A 23,604-nucleotide genomic window follows, 5' to 3' on the forward strand; every position below is an offset into this window, starting at 1 on the left:
GACCTCTGAAAAATGCCTACCTCTTTAGGACCAGCCTTTCTAGATATATAAAGAAGTGTATTTACAACATTATTAATATATACATACTGTGCAGATTTAAAAAAAAGCTTGTTGTGAAAAATGAGTTGGAATTTCACAAGAAAAGGGTCACAATTTCACAAGAAAAACTTTTAATTTTGGAAGTGTTTTAATAAAAAGTCCTCAGTTTTACGGGAAAAACTGAACATTTGTGCAATATTATGATAAAAGTTGGAATTTTACTCAATAACAATCGCAGTTTTACAAGAAAAGCTTCAAATGTTGGCAATTTTATGAAAATAGTCGTAATTTTTACGCCACAAAGGTCACAATTTTATAAGAAAACTTTAAAATGTTGGCAATATTATAATAATAGTCGGAATTTTACTTGGCAAAATTATGACAAGAGTCATAATTTTACTCAAAAAATGTCACTATTTTACAAGAACAACAAAAAAATGGGCAATGTTGTGATACAAGTCAGACTTTTATATGATAAATGTCACCATTTTGCATTAAAAGTAATAATCTTACATTAAAAAGTAATAATTTTATGAGAAAATATTGCAATATTACAGAAACAGAAAGAATATGAGAAATTTTCAGTTGTTTTTTTTTGTAATCGGTTTTTAATCTTTATTATTTACTTCTAGTTATTACAGTATGTCTCTATATACATACATTTATATATATATGTATATATATGTATATATATATATATATATATATATATATATATATATATATATATATATATATATATATATATATAAATAAAATAAAATAATAAAGCTGATTCTGATTCTGATTCTGATTCTGATATATATATATATTTTTTTGTAATCGGTTTTTAATCTTTATTATTTACTATATACTATATATATATATATATATATATATATATATATATATATATATATATATATATATAGTATATAATTTAATCTTTATTATTTACTATATACTATATATATATATATATATATATATATATATATATATATATATATATATATATATATAGTATATAGTAAATAATAAATATATATATATATATATATATATATATATATATATATATAGTATATATATATATATATATATATATATATAGTATATATATATATATATATATATATATATATATATATATAGTATATAGTAAATAATAAAGATTAAAAACCGATTACAAAAAAAACCAACTGAAAAATTCTCATATTCTTTCTGTTTCTGTAATATTGCAATATTTTCTCATAAATGTATTACTTTTTAATGTAAGATTATTACTTTTTAATCTAAAATGGTGACATTTATCATATAAAAGTCTGACTTGTATCACATTGCCAATTTTTTTTTTTTAATAAATTTTGGCCAAAGGGGGTGCATTTCAATTTCTTAAACACATGTATTACATATGTTGGCCAGAGGGGGGAGCACTTTGAATTTTTACACACACTTGTTATTTCATATGTTGACCAGAGGGGGAGCACTTTAAATTTTTACACACACTTGTTATTTCATATGTTGACCGGAGGGGGAGCACTTTTAAAAGCGACACACAGTCAATTTGAAAAATCCCGCCTTTTTGGGACCACCCTCATGTTGATAGATGTCACCAGCAGGGGTGCAAATGAGACATTGTCTATTAAATGCAATGTTACTGATTTATGTCATCACTTGTTCACACCTCCTCATATGGAAGATACTTTTCCTTCTTCATGTCCCAAGAAGGGTAGGAATACAGGAACACACACACACACACACACACACACACACACACACACACACACACACACACACACACACACACACACACACACACACACATTCTTGGAATTATTACCTTTTTGAGACCTCGGAAAAATGCCTACCTTTTTAGGACCACCCTTTCTAGATATATAAAGATTTAAGATCAATTTAAAACATCTGCCTATCGTATTTTTCGGACTGTAAGGCGGAATGTTCAGGAAGTGTTGTTACTTAAAAAGAAAACGGTTTATAATGGGTATAAAGTACATCTGCAAGTGAATGAATACCACTAACTCTTAAAAATACCGTCTTTTTCTAACTATAAGGCACACTTAAAACCCTTTCAGTTTCTCAATCAATCACCTCAAACTATTTTATTTGGTACATGGTGTTACAATAAGTGTGACCAGTAGATGGCAGTCATACATAAGAGATACATGTAGACTGCAATATTATGGCAGTAAACAACACCAAAACTTGAAATGTTCCATTGAGAATATAGAACATTACACACGACACTCAAAGATCTGTCAAAATGTTTTTAGTACGACTTTGGTAAGCTATGAATTCGCACCGCCTGATGGATTGTCGGCGGAATAAACATACCAGTATTATTATGGTGTGTGTATAAGGACCTGGAAATGGCACTTATTAGCAGACATATTATCTGGCGCTTTGTTTCACAATATTATGCAAAACTAACTTTTCTTACATTCTGGTACCTGCTGATGTGTATTTGGGATCTGCATAAGTCCTGAAAATGTGTGCGCATCCGCCATTGTAGTCATAACTTCTTCTTTTTCTCTGTCTTCTTGTTATGTGATATTTATGCTTACCGACCTCGGAGCTATTTTATTTGGTAAAGGTGAAATGACAAGTGTGACCAGTAGATGGCAGTCACATATACGAGAAACGTGTAGACTGCAATATGACTCAAGTAAACAACACCGTAATGTTATATGTTCCATTGAAAATATAGAACATTACACACGGCGCTTAAAAATCTATCAAAATGTTTTAGTAGGACTTTGGTAAGCTATGAAGCCACACCGCTTGATGGATTGTACTGTGCTTCAACATAGGAGTATTATTATGGTGTGTGTATAAGGTAAGACATATTATCTGGTGCTTTGTTTCACAATATTATGCAAAAGCAACTTTTCTTGCCTTCTGGTACCCGCTGATGTGTATTTGGGATCTGCATAAGTCCCGAAAATAGTCGATAAGCTTCTTCTTTGTCTCTATCTTCTTGTTATGTGACATTCATCCTCCACTGTTGCCATTTCTAATATAAAGTAGTGTACATTTCTTACTTATATATGTCAGTAAACTCGCCATGAAAGCACTAAAACATACCGGTGTAGTGAGTTTACATTATTCACCCAAGGAACTTTAGCTATTAGAGAGTTCCGGTCGGACGTTTTTTTTTATTGTCGTTGTTTCCGGATGAGGAGATGCTGCTTCGTTATTGATTGAAGTCTGAATGTCATTAAAACAGTTAGCGCCATCTTTTGACACTTCTTCCACCCCCGTCCTTGCACGCTACACCGCTACAACAAAGATGACGGGGAGAAGAGAAGAGAACATTTTGACCAAAGAACCACCATTACATGTTATGTAGACCACAAGGAAGTCTTTTACATTTAGAAAAAAATCATAATGCGCCTGTGAGGTTTCCCTCTCCTGACGCCGACAGATCTTCGGGAGCCCGGTAGACAGTTTGAATCAAATGTTTTATTTAAAATATTTATCTTTCCAGTAATATGTTTCTGTTTGTGCTCTCTGTCTCCAACTCCAACTCCCACCACGTCTCTCGTGCCGGCTGCTGCTAATAAGGGCGACAGGTATTTAGATAACCAAGCCCCAGCTGGGCAATCTACTCACCTGTGAATTACTTCGAGGCCCGTCCTTATACACCCCGCTTTGCGGCAGGCCCGCAGACCACGCCCCCCCTCCACATAGCCTTATAATCCGGTGCGCCTTTTGTATGAAAATAGACCTGATATATTTGAAAAAAGATCAAAAATAGACCATTCATCAGCAGTGCGCCTTATACTCCGGTATTTGTTTGAAAATACATATTTTTCAATCTGCTGGAATAGACCCAGGAGGTGTGAGGATGACAACCAGTTAAATTAATTTCCGCGGCCATGTACAGTACATCCTGCCGGCAGGTACTTCCTGTTTACTGTGATTGACGGACGAGCGGGGGGGGGGAAGCAATGGGATTAATTAAAACGTAAGCCGAGTAGTTCTTGCCGCGGCCTTGCATGTGGGGCCAAACGCTTCCCGGTTTAAACAGGAAGTCCCCGATGGGACGCAACTTTTATGTGTTCACACTCCCAATAGCAGTCTGTCTGCAAAGAGACAAGACAAATCCATTACCCAGCGATGTAGCACAGGTCCCCTGAGTGGGCTTTTGTGTGTGTGTGTGTGTGTGTGTGTGTGTGTGTGTGTGTGTGTGTGGGTATCCACAGGGAAAAAAAAAAAAAAAAAAACTACCAAGGGAAAGGGAATTTGAATCAATTGGCATGTGCCAGTGTCTGCAAAATAAGAGTCATTTGGGGAGGATATGTGCATTCCTTTTAACAAGGGAACTAAATGCACCTTCAACTCGTCCCCTTTAAATTCCTAACCAACCGCAGAAGTGTTCTTTAATAGAACTTTTAAAAAAAACGGGGAAATGTGATTTAAAGTTATGTTCCAAGACTGGAAATCTAATCGAAAACTGCCACATTATGTCGGACAGAGCTGGAAAATAATTTGTAGCTAAAATTAAAAAATGCTACCAGATGTGTCTGGAACCACAATTGAATTGAACTTCAGCCTAATAGGCACACTGTAATGGGTTTGTCACTATTAAAAATAGGCCTGTTTACTAAAAAAAAGGGAAATTACATGGATATATGTTGCTTATAGGCTTGTACGGTATACCGGCATTAGTATAGTACCGCGACATTGCTGGTTTTACCATGAGAGGAGCATGTTCGGCAGCGCACACACACAGAGTACTTACAAGCAGACACAGTGTGTAGACAGAAAAGGGAGAATGGACGCATTTTGGTGTAAAAAGTCAAGATAAAGGTGAAGTTATAACACTGAAACACCCTCAGGAAGAGGTGCTTTGAGACATGGCTAGCTAGCTAGCGGCTAACATCCATCCACCGTGTTTTAGCTACTTTTAAATCACTAATCCTGGCCTCCATGGCGACAAATAAAGTAAGTTTCTTACATGTAGCATTATCACTGGAGGATGAGGAGAAGCTAAACATGCTTCACTACACACCGTAGGAGGATACAATAGGGTTAGGGTTAGGGTTAGGGTTAGGGTTTACCCTAACCCTAACCCTAATCCTAACCCGACCCCCAACCCTAACCCTAACCCTAACCCTAACCCTATCCAAAACCTATCCCTATCCTTATCACCAACCCTAACCCAACCCAACCCAAACCCTAAACCCTAACCCTAAACCCTAACCTTAACCCTAACCCCAAACCAACCCTAACCCTAACCCTAAACCCTCAACCCTCAACCCTAACCCTATACCCGAACCCTAACCCTAACACTAACCCTAACCCTAACCCGACCCCCAACCCTAGCCCTAACCCTAACCAACTATTTTCCTTATGCCTAACCCTAACCCTAACCCTAATCCTAATCCTAACCCTAACCCTAACCCCAACCCTAACCCCAACCCCAACCCCAACCCTAACCCTAACGAAACCCCAACCCCAACTCTAACCCTAACCCTAACCCCAACCCCAACCCTAACCCTAACCCTAACCCTAACCCTAACCCTATCCTAAACCTATCCCTATCCTTATCACCAACCCTAACCCTAATCCCAACCCTAACCCTATCCTAAAGCCTCAACCCTCAACCTTAACCCTAACCCTAACCCTAACCCTAACCAACTCTCTTTCTTTATGCCTAACCCTAACCATAACCCTAATCCTAACCCGACCCCCAACCCTAGCCCTAACCCTAAACAACTATTTTCCTTATGCCTAATCCTAACCCTAACCCTAACCCTAAACCCTAACCCTAACCCTAACCCTAACCCTAACCCTAACCCTATCCTAAACCCTCAACCCTCAACCCTAACCCTATCCCTAACCCTAACCCTAACCCTAACCCTAACCCTAACCCGACCCTAACTCTAAACCCTAACCGTTAAACCCTAAACCTAACCCTTAAACCTTAAACCCTAACCCTAAACCTTTCCTGGGTAAATTTCCGGAAAGTTTCCGAAAACTTTCCAGAAACCTTCCGGAAAGTTTCCGGAAATTTACCGGAAACTTTTCCACCCCTTTGCAGCCCTAACGCCGATACTGATCACCACGCTATGAGTGGCCAACACTACTGTCATGTTGATATCTTTAGTTCATTCCTCAATTGGTATGATTAAATGTCGCTTTATTTAGGCCATAAATATGTAGAACATGCTTTAAAATAGATCTAATAAAGTGAAGCCGAAAACTGAATGTTTCATTTAAGGCTTACAAACATAACTTGACTGAAACCAACACATAGGTCAGCCAAAAATGACTGGCATGTATTAATTGCCTCCACACCTTGATTAAAAAATATGGGTAATACGGGACAAGCGGTAGCAAATGGATGGATGGATGAATGTTCAGCATCAATAGGCAACCAAAGCGGAATATGCAAGAGAACTTGGTTACTTCATTTTTTTTTGCAAATAATCATTAACTTAGAATTTATACCAGTGTGTTACATGGCCTTTCCTTTTAACAACACTCAGTAAACGTTTGGGAACTGAGGATAATTATTTCCCATTCTTGCTTGATGTACAGTTTAAGTTGTTCAACAGTCTCCCTTCTCATATTTTAGGCTTCATAATGCGCCACACATTTTCAATGGGAGACAGGTCTGGACTACAGGCAGGCCAGTCTAGTACCCGCACTCTTTTACTACGAAGCTACGTTGTTGTGACACGTGGCTTGGCATTGTCTTGCTGAAATAAGCAGGGGCGTCCATGATAACCTGGCTTGGATGGCAACGTATGTTGCTCCAAAAGCTGTATGTACCTTTCAGCATTAATGATGCCTTCACAGATGTGTAAGTTGCTGAAATAAGCAGGGGCGTCCATTATAACGTTGCTCTAAAACCTGTATGTACCTTTCAGCATTAATGATACCTTCACAGATGTGTAAGTTGCTGAAATAAGCAGGGGCGTCCATTATAATGTTGCTCTAAAACCTGTATGTACCTTTCAGCATTAATGGTGCCTTCACAGATGTGTAAGTTGCTGAAATAAGCAGGGGCGTCCATTATAACGTTGCTCTAAAACCTGTATGTACCTTTCAGCATTAATGGTGCCTTCACAGATGTGTAAGTTACCCATGTCTTGGGCACTAATACACCCCCATACCATCACACATGATGGCTTTTACACTTTGCGCCTATAACAGTCCGGATGGTTCTTTTCCACTTTGGTCCGGAGGAAACGACGTCCACAGTTTCCAAAAAAAATTTGAAATGTGGACTCGTCAGACCACAGAACACTTTTCCACTTTGTATCAGTCCATCTTAGATGAGCTTGAGCTCAGCGAAGTCGGCGGCGTTTCTGGGTGTTGTTGACAAATGGCTTTTGGCTTTGCATAGTAGAGTTTTAACTTGCATTTACAGATGTAGCGACCAACTGTAGTTACTGACAGTGGTTTTCTGAAGTGTTTCTGAGCCCATGTGGTGATATCCTTTATGCATTGATGTCGCTTTTTGGAAATAGCGTGTACTATTAGTGGTTGTGTTGACGGTGATCTACTAAGACTGAGTTACAATTGATAATTGGTACAAAAGAGGTGCAGACTTCCCTATCTAAATGAGGATTTGTATGCACACCCACGGTCACCTTGGAGACGTATGGCTTAGATGCAGCCGCTCGGCCATGGAAAGCCATTCCGTGAAGCTCACTGCGTACTGTACGTGGGCTAATTGTAAGGTACACATGACTTTTGGAGCTCTGTAGCAACTGACTGTGCAGAAAGTCTTTGCACTATGCGCTTCAGCATCCGCTGACCCCTCTCTGTCAGTTTACGTGGCCTTGCCACTTGGCGGCTGAGTTGCTGTTGTTCCCCAAACTTTTAAATTTTTCTTATAATAAAGCCGAATGGACCCGCTCATGGGCAATGCGCCAGAAAATATGGTACACAAAAACATCTTTAGTAAATACGGTCTGCAGGTATGTCCCTAAGTGATCTCAATGCAATTGCTAAGTAGCATGTGCAAACTTGGAAATAGCGTGTACTATTAGTGGTTGTGTTGACGTTGATCTACTAAGACTGTGTTACAATTCATAATTCGTACAAAAGTGGTGCAGACTTCCATATCTAAATGAGGTTTTGCATGCACACCCACGGTCACCTTGGAGACGTATGGCTTAGATGCAGCCGCTCGGCCATGGAAAGCCATTCCGTGAAGCTCTCTGCGTACTGTACGTGGGCTAATTGTAAGGTCACATGACTTTTGGAGCTCTGTAGCAACTGACTGTGCAGAAAGTCTTTGCACTATGCGCTTTAGCATCCGCTGACCCCCTCTCTGTCAGTTTACGTGGCCTTGCCACTTGGCGGCTGAGTTGCTGTTGTTCCCCAAACTTTTCAATTTTTCTTATAATGGACCCGATCATGAGCAATGCGCCAGAAAATATGGTACACAAAAACATCTTTAGTAAATACGGTGTGCAGGTAAGTGATCGCAATGCAAATGAGCTACACTCTTAGAAATAAAAGTGCTAAGTAGAACCATATAAGGTTCTTCGGCTCATCCTCATAGGAGAACCCTTTTTGGCTCCAGGTAGAACCTTTTTATAAAGGTTCCACCTGGAACCCTTTCGGAGGGTTCTACCTAGAACTGTGTGTGTAAGGTTCCACCCAGAACCCCCCATGAGAGGTTCTACAAAGAACCCACGCAGGGAGTTACACTAAGAACCCTTTCATGTTTCAAGGGTTTCATCTAGAACCCACACAGGGAGTTCCACTAAGAACCCTTTCGTATTTCAAGGGTTTCATCTAGAACCCACACAGGGAGTTCCACTAAGAACCCTTTTGTATTTCAAGACTTTCAACTAGAACCCACGCAGGGAGTTCCACTAAGAACCCTTTTGTATTTCAAGGGTTTTATTTAGAACCCACACAGGGAGTTCCACTAAGAACCCTTTCGTTTGTCAAGGGTTTCATCTAGAACCCATGCAGGGAGTTCCACTAAGAACCCTTTCAGGTTTCAAGGGTTTCATCTAGAACCCACACAGGGAGTTCCACAAAGAACTCTTTCATGTTTCAAGGGTTTCATCTAGACCTGACACAGGGGGTTCTAAAAACATCCCTTTTCAAAGGTTTTCACCGATAACCGTCTTGTCTTCTGAGGGTTCTATAAAGAACCATATTGTATTCTACAGATCAGTTATATTGTGGTCATTTATCATGTTGACATTGAACAAACATTCAAAACATTTTAATGAGAAAAACATTTATTTAGAGATAGGCACCATTATTGGCAAATGTTATCAGGAAGTATGTCCCTGGTGACACAGGATCTTACCCATGCTTTCAACAATCCCTGAAGAACTCTTTCTTCCAAAAACGGTTCTCTGGATCAAAATAGTTCTTACTGGAACCCTTAGTGTTAGTGAGAACCCTTTTAAAACCAATTATTCAGAAAAGGGGTTTTAAAGGGTTCTCTGGATCAAAATGGTTCTTACTGGAACCATTAGCGTTACCAAGAACCCTTGAAAAACCCTTTCTTCGGGAAAGGGTTTTTCAGAAGCAAATGGTTCCAGTTAGAAACTCAGCCCTTGTAGAAGAACCCTTTTAGAACCCTTATTTCTAAGAGTGTATATTGCCAGAGGTGTGGACTCGAGTCACATGACTTGGACTCGAGTCAGACTCGAGTCATGAATTTGATGACTTTAGACTCGACTTGACAAAATGTAAAAAGACTTGCAACTGGACTTAGACTTTAACATCAATGACTTGTGACTTCACTTGGACTTGAGCCTTTTGAATTGACATGACTTGACATGACTTGCTACTTTCCCCAAAACCCAAAGATGAAAAAGTTATTCGGGAGCGCTCCGTATTTTTCATTGTGTACTTGTCTATCAGCGTTGCGTGTGTCAGCTGGTGTGCTCTCAGTACAACAGCCAATCAAATTACATCTACTTTGTTTTCATCACACAGCATTCATCCAATCAAATTGCAGGACAACCAACGAAGAAGACATGTCCAAACTACACGCCAGTGAACAAAAAATGATACCTAAAATATTTTCGTTTGGGTATAAAAATTACGAGGTGGTCAACACAAAACGGTTTGCAGTATGCAACACATGCGGTTCGAAAATGACTGATGGAGAGGCAACAACTTCCAACTTCGTCCGGCATTTGAAGTTGGACAAAGAACGGTAAGTTTTGAATGTAAGATAACGTTTATTGGCTAAGTAACGTGACTTTTATTTGCTGTGTAGTTAAATCAGTGAGGCTGTAAACTCACTGCTAACGTTATAACGTTATTGCAAACACGGGAATCTGTTGCAGTTCACTACCTTATTCATACTTTTTGTTCAGTGATTTTTTAAGCAGGGTTACGTTAGTCAATATATCACACGTAACGTTAGACGGCGGTCAGCAGCACCGCGTATTTTAGCCACCTAAAAAAAGACAAAAATAGTCAAATAAAGGTCAGTTAAAATGTATACTATATTATGAATATGTGTACCGTTTTAGCTAGCTTTCTGACATACTGTTGGTTGTTTACCTCAGTGGTCCCCAACCACCGGGCCGCGGCCCGGTACTGGTCCATGGATCGATTGGTATCGGGCCGCACAAGAATTTTTTCTTTTTTTTCTTCTTTTTTTAATTAAATCAACATAAAAAACACAAGATACACTTACAAGTAGTGCACCAACCCAAAACAACTCTCTCCCCCCTTTTGTTCTGGGCATTGAACATGAAGACTCTTCCTTCACTGTTCCGAGTGGCCATGAGAGTCTTGGCAGTGCCTGCCTCCAGTGCTCCAGTGGAGCGAGTTTTCAGCCATGGTGGCATCATACTACGCCCCCATCGTGCACAAATGACTGACAGACTCTTGGCTAATTTGGTCTTTTGCAAATGCAATGCAGCATAGGGCCCTGACATATAAAAAGTACAACTTTTTTGTTATGTTCACGTATATGTCATGTTTTTTCAATGTTAACACTTTTGTACAAATAAGTACATTTGCACTTTATTTTTCAATGTGTTTGTTCTGTAAAGGAATGAGTTAATGTTTAAAATGACTGGTTAATAGTGCTATTATAAAGTGCAATGTCAGCACAATTTTCTTTCCTGCAATTTAAAATGCACTTGTTTTAATAAATAAATACAGCGTTTGAAAAGCATACAACAATCTGTGTTAATATATTAGTCTGTGGTTAAAAGGACTTGAAAGGACTCGAAACTCAAAATGCAGGACTTAGGACTTGACTTGAGACTTTCCAGTCTTGACTTTGGACTTGACTCGGGGCTTGCCTGTCTTGACTCGGGACTTGACTCGGACTTGAGGGCAAAGACTTGAGACTTACTTGTGACTTGCAAAACAATGACTTGGTCCCACCTCTGTATAATATTGCCAATAAAAAAAGGTTTACTACAATATATTCACCCCAAAAAATTATACATTTTGATGATGTGTTTGTGTAAAAGCCCCAAAAAAATTAATTTACAACATGAGAAAAAGCTCAATTTGAGCAAAAATGCCACTGTTTGAGGAAAAATATTGCAAAGAGTGTTAACAACAACAACAACCTGACAGATGGTTATTTCTTATCCTATTAATAAGAGTGTGTGTGTGTGTGTGTGTGTGTGTGTGTGTTAAACACAACATGCCAGTAATAAACGCTGCATAAAATCCAGGCGGCGTCATGACGGTAATCAGGACAAGTGTAGCCTGTCGAGGTGTCATGATGGTTGTATCCGTGCAACACTTTCAACGTTTGGTGGCTGACAGTTAACATAATGAACAAAAATGGCAGATATAAATAGAACGCCGCCGTGACGGAGGGAACGAACGACAACGCGAGTAAATATGCAAGAACTGTGTTGGACTGATAGCGGGGGAAAGAGCCAAAGAAAAAAGTTTAGGGAGTAAAAAAAAAAAAAAGATGACAAAAATGAAAAGATGTCATGGAATCATCGACCTGTATCGCAGTTAGACTGGCAAACTGGTAATTAGGTACACAAAATCATAATGTGGCTCTCTAGCGCCGCCCTAGTGGCTCTCTGGACCTCTTTCAGAGATGTGCAAAAATGGTAAAAATTGAACAAAATATATATTTTTTGTTTAAATATATTTTCTGTAAGAGAACAAACCTTCCTAATTGTTATAAATCAATTAGGAATCAGTTGTCATTTCTGTATTATTTTTTATTTTTCGCTAACTGCTTATTTACTATTACTTTTACCAATTTGAATCAATTGGCATGTGCCAGTGTCTGCAAAATAAGAGTCATTTGGGGAGAATATGTGCATTCCTTTTAACAAGGGAACTAAATGCACCTTCAACTCGTCCCCTTTAAATTCCTAACCAACCGCAGAAGTGTTCTTTAATAGAACTTTAAAAAAACGGGGAAATGTGATTTAAAGTTATGTTCCAAGACTGGAAATCTAATCAAAAACTGCCACATTATGTCAGACAGAGCTGGAAAATAATTTGTAGCTAAAATTAAAAATGCTACCAGATGTGTCTGGAACCACAATTTAATTGAACTTGTAATCAGCCTAATAGGCACACTGTAATGGATTTGTCACTATTAAAAATAGGCCTGTTTACCTAAAAAAAGGGAAATGACACTCAAATGGATACCAAGGTGCTGAATATCTAAATGGGTATGTGTTGCTTATAGGCTTGTACGGTATACCGGTATTAGTATAGTACCGCGACATTGCTGGTTTTACGATGAGAGGAGCAGGTTCGGCAGCGCACACGCACAGAGTACTTGCAAGCAGACTCAGTATGCGCTTCAGCATCCACTGACCCCCTCTCTGTCAGTTTACGTGTGTTCAACACAACATGCCAGTAATAAACGCTGCATAAAATCCAGCCGGCGTCATGACGGTAATCAGGACAAGTGTAGCCTGTCGAGGTGTCATGATGGTTGTATCCGTGCAACACTTTCAACATTTGGTGGCTGACAGTTAACATAATGAACAAAAATGGCAGATATAAATAGAACGCCGCCGTGACGGAGGGAACGAACGACAACGCGAGTAAATATGCAAGAACTGTGTCGGACTGATAGCGGGGGGAAAGAGCCAAAGAAAAAAAGTTTAGGGAGTAAAAAAAAAAAAGACGACAAAAATGAAAAGATGTCATCAACCTGTATCACAGTTAGACTGGCAAACTGGTAATTAGGTACACAAATCATAATGTGGCTCTTTAGCGCCGCCCTAGTGGCTCTCTGGACCTCTTTCAGAGATGTGCAAAAATGGTAAAAATTGAACAAAATATGTATTTTTTGTTTAAATATATTTTCTGTAGGAGAACAAACCTTCCTAATTGTTATACAGGTAAAAGCCAGTAAATTAGAATATTTTGAAAAACTTGATTTATTCCAGTAATTGCATTCAAAAGGTGTAACTTGTACATTATATTTATTCATTGCACACAGACTGATGCATTCAAATGTTTATTTCATTTAATTTTGATGATTTGAAGTGGCAACAAATGAAAATCCAAAATTCCGTGTGTCACAAAATTGGAATATTACTTAAGGCTAATACAAAAAAGGGATTTTTAGAAATGTCGGCCAACTGAAAAGTATGAAAATGAAAAATATGAGCATGTACAATACTCAATACTTGGTTGGAGCTCCTTTTGCCTCAATTACTGCGTTAATGCGGCGTGGCATGGAGTCGATGAGTTTCTGGCACTGCTCAGGTGTTATGAGAGCCCAGGTTGCTCTGATAGTGGCCTTCAACTCTTCTGCGTTTTTGGGTCTGGCATTCTGCTTCTTCCTTTTCACAATACCCCACAGATTTTCTATGGGGCTAAGGTCAGGGGAGTTGGCGGGCCAATTTAGAACAGAAATACCATGGTCCGTAAACCAGGCACGGGTAGATTTTGCGCTGTGTGCAGGCGCCAAGTCCTGTTGGAACTTGAAATCTCCATCTCCATAGAGCAGGTCAGCAGCAGGAAGCATGAAGTGCTCTAAAACTTGCTGGTAGACGGCTGCGTTGACCCTGGATCTCAGGAAACAGAGTGGACCGACACCAGCAGATGACATGGCACCCCAAACCATCACTGATGGTGGAAACTTTACACTAGACTTCAGGCAACGTGGATCATGTGCCTCTCCTGTCTTCCTCCAGACTCTGGGACCTCGATTTCCAAAGGAAATGCAAAATTTGCATGGTTGGGTGATGGTTTGGGGTGCCATGTCATCTGTTGGTGTCGGTCCACTCTGTTTCCTGAGATCCAGGGTCAACGCAGCCGTCTACCAGCAAGTTTTAGAGCACTTCATGCTTCCTGCTGCTGACCTGCTCTATGGAGATGGAGATTTCAAGTTCCAACAGGACTTGGCGCCTGCACACAGCGCAAAATCTACCCGTGCCTGGTTTACGGACCATGGTATTTCTCTTCTAAATTGGCCCGCCAACTCCCCTGACCTTAGCCCCATAGAAAATCTGTGGGGTATTGTGAAAAGGAAGATGCAGAATGCCAGACCCAAAAACGCAGAAGAGTTGAAGGCCACTATCAGAGCAACCTGGGCTCTCATAACACCTGAGCAGTGCCAGAAACTCATCGACTCCATGCCACGCCGCATTAACGCAGTAATTGAGGCAAAAGGAGCTCCAACCAAGTATTGAGTATTGTACATGCTCATATTTTTCATTTTCATACTTTTCAGTTGGCCAACATTTCTAAAAATCCCTTTTTTGTATTAGCCTTAAGTAATATTCTAATTTTGTGACACACGGAATTTTGGATTTTCATTTGTTGCCACTTCAAATCATCAAAATTAAATGAAATAAACATTTGAATGCATCAGTCTGTGTGCAATGAATAAATATAATGTACAAGTTACACCTTTTGAATGCAATTACTGAAATAAATCTAGTTTTTCAAAATATTCTAATTTACTGGCTTTTACCTGTAAATCCCTTTGTTTATATTCAACATGCTTCACTCATGAGAGGATTTGGCAAGCGCCGTTTTGTCCTACTAATTTCAGCCATCCTTGAACTCATCGTGGCTTGTTTACATGTACGACTTTCTCCGACGCTGCCACAGAAAGACGTGTTTTATGCCACTCCTTATTTGTCTCCTTTTGTCCACCAAACTTTTTATGCTGTGCGTGAATTGCACAAAGTTGAGCTTTGTTGATGTTATTGACTTGTTGGAGTGTTAATCAGGCATATTTGGTCAGTGCATGCTAACATGCTATTTAGGCTAGCTGCTTGTACATATTGCATCATTATGCCTCGTTTGTTGCTATATTTGAGCTCATTTAATTTCCTTTACTCATGTCCTCTGTGTGTTTAATTTATATGTGCAGTTCTCATGACACATTATCTGTATGTAATATTGGCTGCTTTTCTGATAGTTGTTAGTTCGCCATGTTGTTCCAGACCACAGCAAACGTTACCCAGCTTGCAAAGATTATAATGAATCCATTAGAAGAAGACAGCCTGACGTTTCCTTACACTTGGACACACACATCTGTACCTTTGGCCATTAAAAGACAATAATTTCCAGGAGTTATCTCACCATCTGAGTATCCTCCATGTTACTAATGATTTCCAATGTTGCAAAAATGTGTAGAATAAAAATTTCAATACAACATTTCTGCATCAGCATTTTGATAGTAGGCTAATATAGCTAATATAGACACTTACATCATGTGTTGCCTTCATTATAACACTTATATAAGAATTTTAAAGTCATTTTGATAGCAGGCTAAAATAACTAATATAGACACTTATATCATGTGTTTCCTTCATTATGTATAAAACACTTTTAAAGTCATTTTGATAATAGGCTAGAATAACTAATATAGACACTTACATCATGTGTTGTCTTGTTTATAACACTCATATAAGACTTTTAAAGTCATTTTGATAGTAGGCTAATACAGTTAATATAGACACTTGCATCATGTGTTGTCTTCATTATGTATAAAATACTTTTAAAGTCATTTTGATAGTAGACTAATACGGCTAATAATAGACACTTGCATCATGTGTTGTATTCATTATAACACTTATATAAGACTTTGAAAGTCATTTTGATAGTAGGCTATTATAGCTAATATAGACACTTACATCATCTGTTGCCTTCATTATAAGACTTATATAAGGTTTTTAAAGTCATTTTGATAGTAGGCTAGTGTAGCTAATATTGACACTTGCATCGTGTGTTGCCTTCATTATAACACTTATATAAGACTTTTAAAGTCATTTTTATAGTAGGCTAAAATAACTAATATAGACACTTATATCATGTGTTTCCTTCATTGTGTATAAAACACTTTTAAAGTCATTTTGATAATAGGCTAGAATAACTATTATAGACACTTACATCATGTGTTGTCTTGTTTATAACACTCATATAAGACTTTTAAAGTCATTTTGATAGTAGGCTAATACAGCTAATATAGACACTTGCATCATGTGTTGTCTTCATTATGTATAAAATACTTTTAAAGTCATTTTGATAGTAGACTAATACGGCTAATAATAGACACTTGCATCATGTGTTGTCTTCATTATAACACTTATATAAGACTTTTAAAGTCATTTTGATAGTAGGCTATTATAGCTAATATAGAGACTTACATCATCTGTTGCCTTCATTATACGACTTATATAAGGCTTTTAAAGTCATTTTGATAGTAGGCTAATGTAGCTAATATTGACTCTTGCATCGTGTGTTGCCTTCATTATAACACTTGTATAAGGCTTTTAAAGTCATTTTGATTGTAGGCTAAAACAACTAGTATAGACACTTACATCATGTGTTGTCTTCATTATGTATAAAACACTTTAAAAATTAATTTTGATGGTAGGCTAATACAGCTAATATAGACACTTGCGTCATGTGTTGTCTTCATTCTAACACTTATACAAGACTTTTAAAGTAATTTTAATAGTAGGCTAAAATAACTAATATATAGACACTTACATCATGTGTTGCCTTCATTATAACACATATATAAGACTTTTAAAGTCATTTTGATAGTAGGCTAATATAGCTAATATAGACACTTACAACATGTGTTGTCTTCATTATAACACTTATATAAGACTTTTAAAGTCATTTTGATGGTAGGCTAATATAAACACTTACATCATGTGTTACCTTCATTATAACACTTATATACAACTTTTAAAGTCATTTTGATAGTAGGTTACTATAACTAATATAAAAACATCATGTGTTGTCTTCATTATAACACTTATATAAGACTTTTAAAGTCATTTTGATAGTAGGCTAATATAGCTAATATAGACACTTACATCATGTGTTGTCTTTATTATAACACTTATATAAGACTTTTAAAGTCATTTTGATAGTAGGCTAATATAGCTAATATAGACACTTACATCATGTGTTGTCTTTATCATAACATTTATATAAGACTTTTAAAGTCATTTTGATAGTAGGCTAATAAAACCAATATAGACACTTACATCATGTGTTGCCTTCATTATAACACTTATATAAAACTTTTAAAGTCATTTTGATAGTAGGCTACTATAACTAATACAAACACATCATGTGTTGTCTTCATTATAACACTTATGTAAGACTTTTAAAGTCATTTTGATAGTAGGCTAATATAGCTCATATTGACACTTACATCATGTGTTGCCTTCATTATAACACTTAAATACGGCTTTTAAAGTCATTTTGATAGTAGGCTAAAATACACTTCCATCATGTGTTGTCTTCATTATGCATAAAACACTTTTAAAGTACTTTTGATAGTAGGCTAATACAGCTAATATAGACACTTACTTCATGTGTTGTCTTCATTATAACACTTATATAAGGCTTTTAAAGTAATTTCGATAGTAGGCTAACGTAAATAATATAGACACTTGGGGCGGTATAGCTCAGTTGGTAGAGCGGCTGTGCCATTAACTTGAGGGTTGCAGGTTCGATCCCACCTTTTCCCCATCCTAGTCACTGCCGTTGTGTCCTTGGGCAAGACACTTTACCCACCCGCTCCCAGTACCACCCACACTGGTTTTAATGTGTCTTAGATATTGGGTTTCACTATGTAAAGCGCTTTGAGTCACTTGAGAAAATTCACTTCACAATTGTATCATGTGTCGCATTCATTAAACCACTTTTATAACATTTTAAATTTTTTTTGCAGCGCCAGACAGAATTAGTTTTTCTATTTTTGGTCCAATATGGTCTTCTGACCTATGCGTTACACAATAAACATCCTGCTTTGTGCCTCACAAATGTCCTTGTGATGCACACAGACACACACAGATGATAGCGTACACCTCACTCACTCACTCACTTACACGTCATTCACCCTCGTGACACGGTGAACCACCGCGTGAAACCATCACCCGCTCAGTGTCGTGGCATCATTGTGTAATTCATCATAGTCAGGAAGATTACGCCAACTGTCACACGCCCGTACAGACTCATTCATCACATATTTGCATGGAGATGTTGCATCGGTTGGATGGTTTCCCGGCTGACAGGTGCACATAATCAAAATAACCTACACCTGGGGCCGGGCCTTGCCATTTAGCTGATTGTGGCATGCGCGTACTTTTTAATAATTCCATTACGAGGATTTATTTGCATTAAAGTGAGATTGTTGACCCGAGTCATCGCTGGAATAGAAATGATAACAAACAGTAACACCTGCCTCGGTTCAGATGATGAATTATGCTGTTTCAAAACCTGACATTTCTGGCAGCGTTCTGAAGTGGTTTGACTATAATTATTGCTAAACAGACATCAGCTCCAGCTTTTGTCCGTCTAATCATTTTCGTGGTCATTGTGGTGCTTTTTGCTTGAATTTGATCTAATGCGGTGCATATATATATATATATATATATATATATATATATATATTTATAAATTAAAAAAAAAATTGACTTTCAGTGAATTCTAGGTATATAGTATACAGGTAAAAGCCAGTAAATTAGAATATTTTGAAAAACTTGATTTATTTCAGTAATTGCATTCAAAAGGTGTAACTTGTACATTATATTTATTCATTGCACACAGACTGATGCATTCAAATGTTTATTTCATTTAATTTTGATGATTTGAAGTGGCAACAAATGAAAAATCCAAAATTCCGTGTGTCACAAAATTAGAATATTACTTAAGGCTAATACAAAAAAGGGATTTTTTTTAGAAATGTTGGCCAACTGAAAAGTATGAAAATGAAAAATATGAGCATGTACAATACTCAATACTTGGTTGGAGCTCCTTTTGCCTCAATTACTGCGTTAATGCGGCGTGGCATGGAGTCGATGAGTTTCTGGCACTGCTCAGGTGTTATGAGAGCCCAGGTTGCTCTGATAGTGGCCTTCAACTCTTCTGCGTTTTTGGGTTCTGGCATTCTGCATCTTCCTTTTCACAATACCCCACAGATTTTCTATGGGGCTAAGGTCAGGGGAGTTGGCGGGCCAATTTAGAACAGAAATACCATGGTCCGTAAACCAGGCACGGGTAGATTTTGCGCTGTGTGCAGGCGCCAAGTCCTGTTGGAACTTGAAATCTCCATCTCCATAGAGCAGGTCAGCAGCAGGAAGCATGAAGTGCTCTAAAACTTGCTGGTAGACGGCTGCGTTGACCCTGGATCTCAGGAAACAGAGTGGACCGACACCAGCAGATGACATGGCACCCCAAACCATCACTGATGGTGGAAACTTTACACTAGACTTCAGGCAACGTGGATCCTGTGCCTCTTCTGTCTTCCTCCAGACTCTGGGACCTCGATTTCCAAAGGAAATGCACAATTTGCATGGTTGGGTGATGGTTTGGGGTGCCATGTCATCTGCTGGTGTCGGTCCACTCTGTTTCCTGAGATCCAGGGTCAACGCAGCCGTCTACCAGCAAGTTTTAGAGCACTTCATGCTTCCTGCTGCTGACCTGCTCTATGGAGATGGAGATTTCAAGTTCCAACAGGACTTGGCGCCTGCACACAGCGCAAAATCTACCCGTGCCTGGTTTACGAACCATGGTATTTCTGTTCTAAATTGGCCCGCCAACTCCCCTGACCTTAGCCCCATAGAAAATCTGTGGGGTATTGTGAAAAGGAAGATGCAGAATGCCAGACCCAAAAACGCAGAAGAGTTGAAGGCCACTATCAGAGCAACCTGGGCTCTCATAACACCTGAGCAGTGCCAGAAACTCATCGACTCCATGCCACGCCGCATTAACGCAGTAATTGAGGCAAAAGGAGCTCCAACCAAGTATTGAGTATTGTACATGCTCATATTTTTCATTTTCATACTTTTCAGTTGGCCAACATTTCTAAAAATCCCTTTTTTGTATTAGCCTTAAGTAATATTCTAATTCTGTGACACACGGAATTTTGGATTTTCATTTGTTGCCACTTCAAATCATCAAAATTAAATGAAATAAACATTTGAATGCATCAGTCTGTGTGCAATGAATAAATATAATGTACAAGTTACACCTTTTGAATGCAATTACTGAAATAAATCAAGTTTTTCAAAATATTCTAATTTACTGGCTTTTACCTGTATATACGGAAAATACGGTAACAGTTTCTCGTTACTAATAATCCACAAGTATGCAACGTGTGTCCTCGTACTGTAATCAGTGTGAATACTTCAGTCTGGATCCAGCAGATGTCCCCACTGGGATGATTCAAGACTTAAAGTCTATTTGAGAGACGAATAATTGTCTGGGTACTTACTGCCGATGCGGAGGTTGATGGTGTCCCGTCTCTCGCCGTTCGGGTCCTGGAAGCAGCTGTAGAGTCCATTGTGGCCCAGGTCCACTTGGGTCAGTATCAGTCTGGGGCCCTCCAGGCGGTGCTGGGCTTTCACGTCCGTCCCGTTGACCTTCCATGACACCGAGGCGTCGTTGGCCAGAGAGCCGCACTGCATGGTGACGTCACTGCCCATTCTCTCATATTGGTTCCTGGCAGCTGTTAGTACAAAGAAGCACAGCTTGAGAATATTGAGGTGAGCTTTCTTGTACAGAACCCAAAAAGCAGTGAAGTTGCATACTCGCAAACCATCCCGGATTTTCCCAGGAGACTCCCGAAATTCAGCGCCTCTCCCGAAAACGTCCCGGGACAAATTTTCTCCCGAAAATCTCCCGAAATTCAGGCGGAGCTGGAAGCCACGCCCCCCTCCAGCTCCATGCGGACCTGAGTGACGTGTTGACAGCCTGTTCTCACGTCCGCTTTCCCACAATATAAACAGCTAATGATCGAGGGCGAGTTCTTGGTTTCTTATGTGGGTTTATTGTTAGGCAGTTTCATTAACGTCCTCCCAGCGCGGTAACAACACACAACAACAGCAGTCACGTTTTCGTCTACCGTAAAGCAGTTCGTCTGCCGTAAACAGCAATGTTGTGACACTTTTAAACAGGACAATACTGCCATCTACTGTACATGCATATGTGACCCACCCATAATGTGTCACATTTTTGTGTTGATTTATTTATTTTATTTTGTGGTTTGAATTCGTTTTTGGAGCTGTCATTACACATTTATCAGTATTCACATTGGTCAGTAGGGGGCAGTAGGGCGTTTCTTCCCAATCGAATGCTATCACCTGCAGACCGGAAGTGTCTTGTCATTCTGATGAGCGCGACCAGTCTGTGAACAATTGAAACGTCCTGTGTGCTTTTTTTCCTCCTGTATAACAGGTTAGTTTTGGTGAATCAACTCACTGAATAATATCCATGTGATCTTTATAAGTTTAAGTACACATTCTGATGGTGGAGCCTAACTCCAAAGCGTTTGTGAGTTGTAGTTTGTATTTGTGAATGAATCCAGTGCACAGCTGCAGTAATCAATACAAAAAAGGCGACGTGAGTGCGCAATGTTTATATAGGAACTTCTGATCCTAATTCAGACTCCCAAATTAGAGCTCCCGTTTTCTTATTGATTTTATAATGTATATTTGTATAATGTGTGTGTTCTGAAATAGTGACAGAGAAGAGAACAAGGATGGACAATTCAACCCTTAACTCAACAATGAGTAGATGAGTGTTATGTGTGTGTATATGTGTAAATAAATGAACACTGAAATTCAAGTATTTATTTTATTTATTTATATATATATATATATATATATATATATATATATATATATATATATATATATATATATATATATATATATATATATATATATGGGAGTTTCCTCCTCTCCCAGCTCGCTAGCCTCAATCTGAACCTTGGTATTTACCGTGATGACGGACTGGCAGTGTGTCGCGCCTCGCCAAGGAGCAGCGAGAATACCAAGAAGCGCATATGCCAAATTTTCAAAGAGAACGGCCTACGGATCACGATTGAAGCCAACAAGCAAACCGTCAACTTCCTTGACGTCACTTTCAACCTGAGAAATAACAGCTACCAACCATTCACGAAACCCAACACAACACTCCAATACGTGCACCATGACAGCAACCACCCACCCACCACCACGAAAAGAATACCTACCGGAATCAATAAAAGGCTATCGATGCTGTCATCTAGCAAAGCTGAATTTGACCAAGCAACCCCCCCGTACCAAAAAGCCCTTGATGAAAGCGGATACAATTTCACCCTCACCTATGAACCCACGCCAGGAAACCAGCCAAAAAAGAACAGAAAAACGAAACGACATCATCTGGTACAACCCCCCATACAGCAAAAACGTCTCAACGAACATTGGACACAAATTCCTCAACCTGATTGACAAACACTTTCCCAAAGACAACAACCTAAGAAAAGTATTCAACAAGAACAACATCAAATTGAGCTACAGCTGCATGAACAATATACGACAAATCATCTCAAACCACAACAAAACAATTGCAAATGAGCCGTCGACCCCCAGTCAGAACGACTCCAAAACCAACAAAGCATGTAACTGTCGAAAGAAACCTGATTGCCCCCTCAACGGGGGATGCTTACAAACATCAGTTGTCTACCAATCTAAGGTAATACGCAAGGACATTAACACATCCGACACATATGTAGGATTAACCGAGGGTGAATTCAAAACCAGATGGAACAACCACAAGGCTTCTTTCAGGAACAAAAACCTGCGAAATACCACAGAACTCAGCAAACACATTTGGGACCTCAAAGACAATAATGTTGAATATTCAATAACATGGCAAATTCTTGCATCCAGCACACCTTACAATAGTGGTAATAAAAGATGCAACCTATGCTTGAAAGAGAAACTGTTTATTATTTACCGTCCAGACCTGTCATCCCTCAACAAGCGCAGCGAAATTGTAACAACATGCCGCCACAGACGGAAACACCTCCTAGGTAACACATGAACCAATCACCACGCCCCTAGGCCAGCCTGTACCCACCCACTCTGTGCCCTATATAAACCATGGTATGCGAATGCTCCCATTAAAATCTCCTGACGATTGAGGGTACCCCCCCTCATGAAACAGGCCTGTAGAGATGAAGTAGTCTTGTGATTTTTTTTCCCCACACATACATATATATATATATATATATATGTAATAAAAAAAATATATATATAGCTAGAATTCACTGAAAGTCAAGTATTTCTTATATATATATATATATATATATCTTAACCACGCCCCCCACCCCCCACCTCCCGAAATCGGAGGTCTCAAGGTTGG

At 38.8% G+C, this 23,604-nt stretch overlaps 1 protein-coding gene across 1 annotated transcript in view; it reads right to left on the reverse strand.

The window, feature by feature from the left end:
* Positions 1–23,604, reverse strand: part of cntfr (ciliary neurotrophic factor receptor) — an 850,210-nt gene that overhangs the window by 376,265 nt on the left and 450,341 nt on the right. Inside the window, exon 4 of the mRNA XM_061980911.2 lies at positions 20,690–20,923. Within this exon, the coding sequence (XP_061836895.1) occupies positions 20,690–20,923 (234 nt within the window). The remainder of the gene's footprint in view (positions 1–20,689; positions 20,924–23,604) is intronic.

The sequence above is a fragment of the Nerophis lumbriciformis genome, linkage group LG20, assembly GCF_033978685.3.
Source record: "Nerophis lumbriciformis linkage group LG20, RoL_Nlum_v2.1, whole genome shotgun sequence".
NCBI lineage: Eukaryota > Metazoa > Chordata > Actinopteri > Syngnathiformes > Syngnathidae > Nerophis > Nerophis lumbriciformis.